At 52.7% G+C, this 12,591-nt stretch overlaps 1 protein-coding gene across 1 annotated transcript; it reads left to right on the top strand.

Annotated features, from left to right (window-relative positions):
* The first annotated feature begins 807 nt into the window (after positions 1-807).
* On the top strand, positions 808-9,967 carry C1H19orf53 (chromosome 1 C19orf53 homolog). Its single transcript, XM_075548018.1, has 3 exons — positions 808-963; positions 1,057-1,112; positions 2,705-9,967. Exons 1-3 carry the CDS (start codon positions 861-863, stop codon positions 2,837-2,839), a joined length of 294 nt encoding a protein of 97 aa, XP_075404133.1. The 5' UTR covers positions 808-860; the 3' UTR covers positions 2,840-9,967.
* Positions 9,968-12,591: the final 2,624 nt, after the last annotated feature.

Here is a 12,591-nt window from a genome sequence, read left to right on the forward strand (position 1 = left end):
GTGTCGTGAGTGACATGTTCGGCTGCGACCCACAAAGTTAGGAATCTACCAGAAGAAAGACAGGCCTTCTGAGCCAGCAGAGATTTACAGCCTGGCAACTGCACTGGCCTGCCGGGTTTCTATGAGCCAGAATTGACTCAATGTCTGTCAGTCCTGCCTTGGCCTCACCTCGCCCTCAGGCCCTGGTTCCAAGAAAATTTTATTTACCAGGACGCCGTATTTTTGCCGATTTAAATATTGAGATATAGTTTCCACTTAATTATTGTGACTTAGCACCCTCTTTAATTTTGCTTAGAGGTTATTGCCTGGCTCTCATCTGGCTGTAGATGACATAAAGACGGTTTGTGCCAGCCAACCGCCCATCCCGCTGCCATCGGGTTAATTTTGACTTCGAGTCACCCGATCCAGGGTCTCCGAGGCTGTAAATGTGGGCACAGCCTCATTCTCCTGTGGAGCAGACACAATTCGCAGGCTTTACACGTATTCCACAGCGCCTAGTAAATGTTAACTTGCCGTTACTACCTTTCATTGGGACAGTTTATAAAATGCTGGCTTTGATTGACATGCGCCCCTATTGATGTTTGGAACCCATCCGCCGCTAGCGGGAGAAAGACATGCTAGTCCACCTGCGTGAAGCTGACAACCTAGAAAAGTCCGTGGGGCAGTTGTTTGCCCCAGGGGGCGCTGTAATCGGAATGGATCCGACGGTGTGGTTGGCCACACTTCGGCTTCTGGCCCTTTAATTTCATGCCACGCTCTTCCCCATAAGCCTTTGAGCCCGCGGGCTAGCCTGTATCCCGTCGTGCCTTGCGGCTTCCGGCGGCGTGCTTGGCCCCGCCCCCGCCGGTGCACACGGGGCCATGGCGCAGGGTCAGCGCAAGTTCCAGGCGCACAAGTCGGCCAAGAGCAAGGCAGCGGCGTCGGCAGCCGCCTCGGAGCGGATCCGGGGCCCGAGGAAGGGCGGTGAGGAGCGGGCTGGCGCCCGAGGGGGGGCGCGGGGGCCGGGGGCGTGACAGCCCGGGGCTCCCGGCGTAACGCGGGCGCGTGTCTCCGCAGGCCGGGTCATCGCCCCCAAGAAGGCGCGCGTGGTGCAGCAGCGAAAGCTCAAGAAGGTGAGCGGGGCGCGCCGCGCGCGATCGGCACGCAGGAACCCCTGGGTGCTTCTGCCGGTCTCCTCCTCCGACCTGGTCGGGCTGGGGAGAAGTGGCAACCCCTGTTTTTGGGGAGACCGACTGCACGTGAGCCTCAGCCCCGCCCACCCTCCAGTGCTAGCCCAGCCCCCCGGGGTTGTAAAGATTCGATGCTTCCTAACAAGAGGAGCCCTGGTCGAGTAATGGTTCCGCGTTGGACTGCTAACCGCCAGGCCAGCAGTTCGAAACCACCAGCTGCTCCGAGGGAAAAAGATGAGGTTTTCAAGTCCCATTAAAGAGTTACAGACTTGGGAGCCCCGCCGCCACTCCCCATAAGTCTACCCTGCCCTACAGGGTCAGTATGAGTTGGTGTTGTCATGGTAACAAGTTTCGGGGTGAGGGGGGTGGGATGGTTGGGGAGTGGGAAGGCAGAGCTTGTCCGGTGCAGATAGGTGGTTTCCATGGGGTCAGATCTGCAGGATCCAATTGTGCTGCATGTTACACAGACCTCTGATCAGGAATTCAGACCTCAGCAACCCACCGAGCTCTCCCGCAAGGGCTCCCATCCCACCCCCCAACACAGTACCCCCATCCTTTCAGGCGCTCTTATCTTCCTGGATCCCCCACTCTTTCTCCCACATCTGATCAGCCCCATCTTTTTGCCTGTAGACGAAAACAAAGCCCACCCTCTCCCCAGTTACCTTGAGGCTCACAGCCCCACACTATCAGGCCCTAACTGCTAAGCTAACCTGGATCCATGCTGTGGGCAGGCCCCCCCTCCTCCTCTCAGAACCCCTCATGGCGCCCACATCAGTAAGATCAAGATCAACGTCCTGCAAGCCACCCCCACCTCTGCCCGCTTCCCTCCCTCTGCTCCAGCCATGCTGGCCCCCTAAGTGCTTCTTGGGCATGTTTCCACAGCAGAACTTGCAACCCCAACTGTTTGCGCTGCCTGGGTTCTGAGGGAGCCACCTGCTCGCACCTTTAGACTCAAGTCGGACTCCAACATCTGCCCCCAGACTTTGTTTCCTGGCCCTGTGGCCGTATGCCATGCTCGGGCACACATTTACTTGATGCCCTCCCAAGATGTCAGCTCCCCCAGGGCAGGGATTATTCATGTCCCCAACCCCTAGGCAAGGGTTAGCTGCAACCCCTAGGCAAGGGTTAGTCAGTAGACCTGGGGCAGGGTACGGACAATACTGGGACCAATTTGGGCACCAAATGCGTGTGGGTTCCAGTCTCCATGCCTTTACTTGCCGAGCTGCACCCCTCGCCACTGTAAATCAGGGCCCCCAGGAACACAGGGTGTTGCATGATCCCTGCTGAGGCTAGGGGCTGGGTTCCAAGGTCCCCCCTACTCCCATGGTTTGGGGACCACGGGTAAGTGCATAAATCCCCACCATGCATCTGTAGGCTGGGGGTGCATAGGGGTATCGAAGCTGAGGTTCAAGGCTGAGGGGGGGCTTGGGGTAAGGGCCCAGAGACTTGGCCATGGTTTTTAACCCAACCCTGTGTAGCACCGCCCTGCCCCTGGCTCACCTCTGTCTGAGGCCCCAATCTGATTGCCCCCTCAGGACCTGGAGGTTGGCATCCGGAAAAAGATCGAACATGACGTCATGATGAAGGCCAACAGCAGTCTGCCCAAGAAGCTGGCACTGCTGAAGGCCCCCAGAAAGAAGGGGGTAGCCTCTGCCAAGAAGACCTCCTAAAGGCCTCCCCCCACTGTGGAGCCCAGTGTCACACCCCGTGTCCAAGACCAGTCTCCAGGCAGTCCCCCGGGCCACTGTGAGGAGGAGGAGAGACCCGGCTCCCAGGATTGAGGGCACTTGACTTCAGTGAGGGCCCAGCCTACAAGCCAATGGCCAGCAGGTCCAGGTGCCGAGGCCCAGAACCCAGGGACACCAAGGCAAGTGCTTTTGCCACCTCTGTCCCCAGGCCCCATCTCTGCTGCTTTCACCCCAAGCAATAAAACAGGCTTTGTTGTCTACCTTGATGTCACCATGGTTCTGTGAGGAGGCTGGCACCAGGGCCACTGTCACCCCAGGCCAACACTGGCATGACACGGGGTGAGCCCAGCAGTTGCTACCAGAGACTCACCCAGCCACCTCTGCCCCTGCTGCCACCACAGCCCAGTCTACATGATCAGAGCCGGAGAGAGGCCTCCAGCCTGGAAGGCAGGCACTGTGGGGAGAGTAGTCATCTTGGTGACCTGCCTTGCCCATCTAGTCACCCACCACGGACAGCAGGACACTCAGCCACTGCTCAGGGCCAGAGACCAGCCAGGCGTCACCAGGGATGCTGCTGCTCTGGTAGGGATTGCTGACACCTCAGCATGATCCCACAAACCGCCTGGTGCCACCTCAGCAAAGCAGGGACATGAAAAATGGGAGTCAGCGCTGCTGCTGCTGCTGCTGGCACACTTCCTGGAGCTGTGCACACTGCCCCAGGGCTCCCGAGGTCTACCACCACCACTCTGAACTGGAGCTTCTGACCCACCAGTCCAATAGTCTCTCTCAGTCCATCCTAGGCTCCTCATCTCTGAAGTCGGTGCTGGGGTCTGACTGGCCAGGCATGCTTCAAGAATCTGCTGGAAGCTCTGGCCTGATGACCCTCTCAGCTGAGGGGTGGGAGTAGGCTCTTCTTCATCTGGTAACCAGGTTGCAGCCAGGGGACCTGGTGGCTGCATTACTAGGTGACAGCAAGCTATTGCCCTGAGAGCTACTGGTGTCAGGAGGAGCCCGGCTGGTTACAAGTTGAGCTGCTGTGTTAGTCCAGGTTTACTAGAGAAACAAATCCAGAGACACTCATAATGTGTATAAGAAAGAGCTTTATCAAAGAGAAATTGTATATTGGGAAACATCCCAATCCAGATCAAGTCCTTAAGTCCAATATTAGCCCATGTGTTTGATACTAATCTGTGAATTCCTCTTCAGACTCACGCAACACAGGCAATGATGCCAAATGCAGAAAGATCACAGGCCACTGGGTGGAAAGTCTGGATCCAATGGCAGGGAAGGCATCTCAGCGCTGGCGGGGGCCTCCATGTGTCTTGTCAACAGGAATGCCTCCCAGGGAGGGTGTCCCACTTCCAGCAAGTTGTTTACCTCCAAATGAGGTCATCAAGCTGTGACCAGATTGACAGGCTAAACTACCCCTTCACTCTTCATAGTCTCAAATTGACAAAAGATGTTGTAACTGCCAGAGCTGCTAATTGAGAAATCAGCAGTTTGAAGCTGCCTGCCATTCTACAAGAGAAAGATGAGGCTTTCTACTCCCATAAAGAGTTTGCTGTCTCTGAAACCCTCAGCGGCGGCAGTTCTACCCTCCTGCCCTGTAGGGTTGCCATGAGTCAGAACTGATGGCATTGAATTTGGTTTGGGGATGCAGGGAGAGTGGTTCCACATTCAAGCCCCCAACAACTCCCTCAGACCTGGGCCTTGCCCCAGTAGTGAGCTCCCCAGCATCCATGTCTGCAGCCACCCTCTAGCCCGTGCTCAAGATCGAAGTTTAAGAGCTTTGGGAATAAGTCACTCCTCGGTTTTGTAACATTGGCAACTGGACATTTTCAAACTGGGCAACAAAGAAACAAGCAGGGGAGGGTTTGACAACAGGCTTTCCTTCGTTTTGTTGCTTTGTTTTGCTCTGTCTTGTTTTTATGCATATTATTATCTCTGCAGGTCTATCTAGATAAGATTGGTGGGATAAACAATCTGGAGGAGAAAATAACTGATGAGGGTTCTGGGGGAACATGGGAGAAGGGGGAGGCAAGGGAAGGGAAGTGGTGTTAGCAAACCCGGGACAGGGAACAACAGGTGATCCAAAATTGGTCGTGAGGTGGGTGTAAGGCCTGGTAGGGCATGATCAAGGGCAATGTAACCAAGAGGAATTACTGAAACCCAAATGAAGGCTGAGCATGATAGTGGAACAAGAGGAAAGTAAAAGGAAATACAAGAAAGAACTAGGAGGCAAAGGGCATTTATAGAGGTCTAAATATAGGCATGTACATATGTAAATATGATGGGAAAATAGATCTATGTGTATATAGGTTTAGTATTAAGGCAGCACATGGACATTGTGCCTCCACTCAAGTACTCCCTTAATACAAGAACACTTTGTTCTATTAAACTGGCATTCCATTGATGCTCACCTTGCCAACATGATCGCTGAAGACAAAGCGGCTACATAAGCAAATGTGAAGAAAGCTGATGGTTCCCAGCCATCAGAAGATACAGCGTCTGGGGTCTTAAAGGCTTGAAGGTAAACAAGCAGCCATCTAGCTGAGAAATAACAAAGCCCACATGGAAGAAGCACAGCAGCCTGTGTGACCACGAGGTGTCAATGGGGTCAGGTATCAGGCATCAAAGAACAAAAAATATTGTGAATGAGGGCAAGTGCGGAGTGGAGACCCAAAAAACCCATCTATAGGCAATTGGACATCCCCTTACAGAAGGATCACGGGTTGGTGGGGGGCGGAGACGAGCCAGTCGGTGCAGTGTAGCAACGAAACACAACTTTCCTCTAATTCCTCAATGCTTCCCCCTTCCCCCACTATCATGAGGATGTACAATGTAAATAGGGAATCCAGGACAGATGAACCCCTCACGACCAATGGTAAGAGTGGCTAAACCAGGAGGATGGAGGGAGGGTGAGGTAGAAAGGGGAACCATAAGGATCTGCATATAACCCTCTCGCTGGGGGATGGACAACAGAAAAGGGTGAAGGGTGACGTCGGACAGTGTAAGACATGACAAAATAATTTATATATTAATCAGGGTTCATGAGGGAAGGGGGCAGGGGAGAGTAGGAAAATGAGCTGAGACCAAGAGCTCAGGTACAAAGAAAATGTCTTGAGAATGATGATGACAACAAATGTGCTTGACACAATGGATGGAATTAGTGATAAGATATATAGGAGCCCCCAATAAAATGATTTTTTTAAAGCGTCTGGTGACCTCTGCCTGGGCATGAGACTGAGGGGACTAGTCACACCTGGCCTCAGACCCCTATATCCAGACACCACTAGTACCTCTCAGGGCACCAGCATGGTGTCACCCAGTAACAGCCACCAGGTCCCCAGGCTTCCAGCTAAAGAGGCTGCTTCCTACCCTCCAGCAGAGAGAGGTTCAGCCGACCAGAGCTGCCTTTCTCAGCAGCAGTTTCTGCCCTAGGCAATGAACTTTGATTGTGCACCCACTCTGTGCCGACTGGCACACCGAGAACAGATGTTCTAGTTGAGGAAGGCGAAACACAGAGCCATTGAAGATTCTGACATAGCGACCCTTAGTTGCCTAGTGGCATAGTGGTTACATGCCAACCTGTGATCCACATGGACGGTAGTTCAAAACCACCAGCCACTCCATGGGAGAAAAATGAAGCTTTCTGCTCCCATAAAGAGTTCAGTCTCGGAAACCCACGGGCAGTTCTACCCTTTCCCAGTATTGACTCAATGGCAGTGAGATTGTAGCAAACCTCATACAGGATTTCCGATACTAAAGACGCGAGCAGACAACCTCATCATTCTCCCTCAGAGTGACAGGTAGCCTTGAACCAAAGACCTTTGGGTTAGTAGTCCAACACCTAACCCGTGTAGGAATCCACACTGTGATGAACTGATGGAGGGGGAGAAAGGGAAGGGACTTGGGTGGCCAAGGAAGGCTTCTGGGACCAGCAGAGATGGAAAACAAGTTGAGCTACTGAGCAGATTCCCAGGCAAGACCATCCTGGGCATCGGCAAAGACCCTGGGGTCAGAACGGAGGGTAGGATAGAAGGGAGGGAGGCTGGTGTGGCTGAAGCAGAGGACAGTGAAAGGGGCTTTTTACTCAGACAAAAACAAAAAAGGGTAAAGACGGGGCAGGGGGTGAACAATGAGGTTTCATCCTCACTGGTTTCTGGCAGGTCTGCACTGGTCCAGCTATGTGCACACAGGCCCAGTAGCTGGCACCCTGTAAGAGTAGGTGCACATTATGGCAGCCACCCACCTTCCCAACAGGCTTCCGCCCTAAGGCACCACAGTATACAGCGTGGAGGTGGCCTGTGAACAGGTTAGCATGCGGCAGGACACCTCCGCAGTCAGGATACAGTCCTTGGTCCACAACAACTCTCCTTAGCCATCAATCAAGTGTCTGGTCCTCAGCCTATCAGCCCCGTGGTCCTGGGCCCCTGCCTCCTTGGGCCAGGAGTCCACCTGTGGCTCTGTCATTCGGTCCCAAAGTCTCAACATGGCCCCAATCATTTCTCTTCCATCCCATGGTTTCCATACCTCCATCTCTGTCTCAGCCTCTGCCACTTCAGACAGATCTGGCATGTGCTCTGCTGGGTGTCCTGGCCTTTCTCTCTGCTCCTGCTTCAAGGACAGCTCATCCTGATACCCAGGGGGAGTACTTATGGAAACTGACCACCTTCTGCTATTCGTTGACACCCACCTCATTGGCACATTGTCACCCCAGCATTCCGTAGGGATTGCAGAGACAAGGAGCACACTTATCACAGGTCTACAGGGCAGGTAGAACTGCCCCTGTGGGTTCCCGAGACTAGGTCTTTACAGGAGTAGAAAGCCTCATCTTTTGCCCTCAGAGCAGCTGGTGGTTTCGAACATGGGACCTCGCCATTAGCAGCCCAAAGCATAATCAAGACACCACCAGAGCTGCTTAGAGGCATAGATAAAAGAGCCTGCCTATGGTGAAGTGAAATTTCTTAAATTACATCATTTCATTGGGGGCTCTTACAGCTCTTATCACCATGCATCCATCCATTGCATCAAGCGCATCTGTACATAGGTAGCCATCGTCCTTTTCAATACACTTTCTTTCTACTTGAGCCTTTGGCATTAGCTCCTCCTCTTTTCCTTCCCTCCCCTGTGAAAGTTCTTACTATGGCTCTTCTATCCAGAAACATGGACAAGAAGAACCATATTAAGAAATTATCAAAAAAAAAAAAAAAAAGAAATTATCAGATGCCCTATCCAGAGACATGGATAGAAAAGGCACATTAAGAAATTCCCTTCCCCCCCCCCCCCACAGGCAGGAAATCCAGGGGCTACATGGGGAGGTAACAAGAGCCTAGAGTGGGAATCTCGGCTGCCCTGGTCTCCACCAGGGTAAGAGAGCTGCCTGCAGACCCTGCGGGAGCCTGGCTGAGTCCCTCACAGCACCGTGTACTCGGGCAACCTCATAGCCACCCCAGAGGTAACCTAGCTTGGTGGACAAAGTGTGGCAGAAAGGAAAAACCATGTCCAGAAGGTTATAGTCCCTCTACCCACCCCCAGAAGAAAAAGCAAAACCCAGTCACTGAATATTCTTGGCACTTTGTTGCGATCTAAGCACTCCACCCAAATTCTGGAAGCTTCTCACACACCCGGCTCCACTTACAACCGAAAAGCCTTACCACTGGGCCAATAAGCAGCATGATAAATGGGGAGGAAATTCAAGTTGTCAGCGATCTCGCTCGGCTGGGATCAGCAATCAACACCCAGGGAAGCGGCGGGCAAGAAAAAAAAACGACATCATCATTAGGAGCGTCGGCTGCCAAAGGCTCTCTGCAGTGCTCAAAAAGCAAAGACATCACTTGGATGACTGCAGTGCCTCTGACCCAAGCGGTGATCTTTTGCAGTTGCTTCACATGCATGTGAGAGTTCGGTATGGGGAAGGACGGCTGGAGAATGGACGCATTCGAACCGCTGCGCAGGCCCAGAATGTTTGATGGATGGATGTACCTTTAACGGCCAAAAGAGCGGATAAATCCGTCTTGGGAGAAATATGAGAATTCTCCTGGGAAGCGAGGACAGTGAGACCTGCTCCCTCACTTTGGGCAGGTCTCCTGGAAGGACCAATTGTTCCAAAAGAACATCGTGTGGCTCCAGGGTCCAGCCCCAGCTAGGTGGAGGGCCAGTAGCCGCATCAATGAGTTACACCTCACCCATGATCCTGAGATTGGATTCCTCCCTGATGCTGTGGGCTCATTCCATTGGGTGTAAGGACACTAAGAATCTGAGCCCACGGTCACAGGTGCCTCACCTGCACCCCATCTCCCAGGTTTTCTCCTCCCCCACAGGCTGCCCTTGTGGGGGTTGCTTTCAGCTCCCTCTCCTCCCTTGGAAATGTTGATGACCCCCGGGCCATGCCTGGGCCTCTGTGGGGACACATAAAGATTTCTCCCCAGGATATGGCCTGCTGGCTAGCCATTGTGTAGTCAGCCTCTTAGAAGTATTCTTTCTGAGGACATCAGCCTGTCCCTCCTTGGATGGGACTCACACCCTACTGTTAAGGAGTCCTGATTGTGATTGTTTCCCTGAAGGAGAGCCCAGAGACAAAGTCCAGCCAGCTCAAGGAGGATCAAGGTTACTGCCACCTTGAACCAAGGATCTGCCCACCTTGTCACACGTGCACCCCTAGCCCCCCTCCTTCCTATTGCATGTGCACCCCTAGATCGACTCCCTCCCGTTGCTTGTATCGCCATTGTTACAATCCCTTCCTGTTACTCCCGTACGTGGTTACCTGTAATCAGCAGGGCTTGCATGCCCCCTAAGTCTATATAAGCCTCGGTTAGAAATACATGTATTCTCGAGGGTGGGTAGAAAGGGGGAACTGATTCCAAGGACCTACATATAACCTCCTCCCTGGGAGGCAGACAACAGAAAAGTGGGTACAGGGAGATGTCAGACCGTGTAAGATATGACAAAATAGCAATTTATAAATTATCAAGGGTTCATGAGGGGGGTGGAGCAGGGAGGGAGGGGAAAAATGAGGAGCCGATGCCAAGGGCTTAAGTGGAGAGCAAATGTTTTGAGAATGATGAGGGCAATGAATGTACAGAAGTGCTTTACACAATTGATATATGTATGGATTGTGATAAGAGTTGTATGATCCCCCAATAAAATGATTAAAAACAAACAAACAAAAATATACCTATCCTCCCCCAGCCCCTCTCATCTCCCACCTCCACATGGCCCACCAAGAGGGGCTGAGATGAACAGGCTGCCATAAAATGTGTCTGACTCCTTTATTTTATCTTCTCTCTGATCTAGGACTTTACTATGATCTTTCTGTATTATCTATATTATCGCCGTATAGCTGCGCCTACGGACCCCAAGGTTGTTAGAGGCTGGTTTCCTCTGACCGGCTCCCACCCTCACTCTCCACTCAAAAACACCCAAACTGAGTGCCATCGAGTCAGTGCAGACTCAAGAGTGACCCCATGGGGCAATGCAGAACGGCCCTGTGAGTTTCCCAGACTAACTCTCTGCAGCAGTAGAAAGCCGGTCCTTCTCCTGAGGGAGCACCGCGAGAGGAACCATCGCGGTCCAGCATGCTGAATATAATAACCATCCACTCCCCATTAAAAAAAATAACCATCCTCCCCAAGGGCTGCCCCTTCTCATCCCGGCTTCTGGGTCTCCCCACCTCTGGGCCTTCGCTGTGGCCTACCCCCACCCCCACCCCCATTTCTTTCCCCAACGTCCTAAGCTCCAGGGCTCCTGTCAGATGCCCACTCTCTGTCCTTTCCTGTTCCCTCTGAAGTGCCGGACTGACAGATCACCTCCACGTTAGTGCTCACGGCCGCTTGACCTGGTCTCTGCTTGGCTTTGTCCTGATCCCACCTGCGGCTCCCAGACCTAGAAAGAAAAACTGGCTTCACCAAGGTAGCTGCTCCCTTTCTCAAGACCTTGGTGTGCTGAAGGGATGGAGGGTCTGCTGCTTCCCCACCACCCCCAACACCTCCATACCACCCCCGGCTGGGAGGACACCGGTGTGTGTGTGGGAGGGGGGGGGTGGAGTTTGTGCTGCCTCTCCCAACCACACACCCAGCTGGGCTACCTGGGTTCTCCCAGTGAACAGTTTTTCCAAACTTTAAATTGTAGGTGTGAACAATAAATAAATAGGTAAATAAATAAATTGTAGGCGTGTCAGTTACATAATCTGCTATCAATTGGGGACTTGAGAGGATTAAGAGTGAAGGGGTGGGGTCTAGTCTGTCAATCTGGTCATAGCCAATGAGGTCTCTGTGTGGGCACTCTGGGAACTCTGCGGGAGACCTCTCTCTCTGCTGACTCCCTGGGAGACATTGCAGCTGACAAAACACATGGAACCAAGCTAGTGCCCTGAGGTAGGGAAGCCACGTGGACCTACCCTGATGCCACCAGACCTCTGAAGCCCGAGAAGCCATGGGGAGACTCCTGCCAGAGTGGAGGTGCTTACCCCACCACTGGATCCAAAGACTTTCTACCCACTGGCCTGTGACTGTCATTCAGTGTCACTGCGTGTCTTTGGTGAGTCTGAAGAGGACTCGATAGATCGGTATGAAGGCATATGGGCTAATATTCGGACTTATGGGTTGGACTGGACTGGGTTGAGATACTTTCTTAATGTCCAATTACCCTTCATATCAAACTCTCTTATACATATGAGTTCTATGGATTTCTTCTCTAATCTACCTGGACTAACACAGTAGGTAACTGAGGGTAATACAAATCATTCTCATCTGCTGATCTCACAAGGTCTGTCCCAGAGCAGAAGGTCTATTGTACCCCACCGCCCCCCAAAAATAAACGTGTCCCATTTGCATGTGTTCTTCAGTATTCCAGCTTTTATAAAAGTATCTGCTTTTCCAATCTCTATTGACTTGCCTGTGGGTAACATCCCCCAGAAGGAGCCCTGGTGGCATAATGGTTACATGTTGGGCTGCTAACTGCAAGGTCTGAAGGTCAAAGCCACCACCGGCTGCTCCGCGGGAGAAAGATGGGGTGCTGTACCAATAAAGAGGTGTAGTCTCAAAGGGGCAGTTTGGAAACAACTCCGTGGCAGTGGGTTTGTTTTGGTGTTTTGTTTTGGAATATCCCCTCGGGATCCCTCAGAAGTTCAATGAGATGTCCAAACGCGGGTCGCCTTTGAGAAACTCGGGGCTGCTCACCCTCTTTTGGAAAATGATCCTTTAACCCCTGGAGAATTGGCGCTGTGGTCCCTCCAGAGACCACCAGGAGGCGCCCCGGAGCCCAGGCAATCCAAAGGGTTAGCTATTTCCTTTTATGCTCCTCACTCAGCCCCTTGGAGAACCTCAAAACAAAAACAGAGAGGTCCCCTCTGACTCACAGGAAGTAAGGGGCAGGGCAGAACTCACCCGCTGCGAGGCCTCCCCAGCCTGTCAGTATTCACAGAGGCACAGGGCCACCTCTTTCACCCACCGAGTGACTGCTGAGGAGAATTGGTGATCTTTGGTTTAGCGGCCGGATGTGCTTAACCCACTGAGCCACTAGGGCAGGGGGGAAAAAAAGCCAAACACTGCCATTGAGTCAGTAAAGATATTTCAAGCAGAAGTGTGTTTGCACAGACCTTCTCTCTCTCTCTCTCTCTCTCTGCCTCAACCTCCCTCTCTACCTGGAATGCCCACTGCTGGCCAGCGGGTGGGGGTGGGGAGGCGGTGGCCAACCGAGTGCCCAGAAACTTGTGATTTGCAAGGAAGAAAGGA

This window comes from Tenrec ecaudatus, chromosome 1, assembly GCF_050624435.1.
Source record: "Tenrec ecaudatus isolate mTenEca1 chromosome 1, mTenEca1.hap1, whole genome shotgun sequence".
Taxonomy (NCBI): domain Eukaryota; kingdom Metazoa; phylum Chordata; class Mammalia; order Afrosoricida; family Tenrecidae; genus Tenrec; species Tenrec ecaudatus.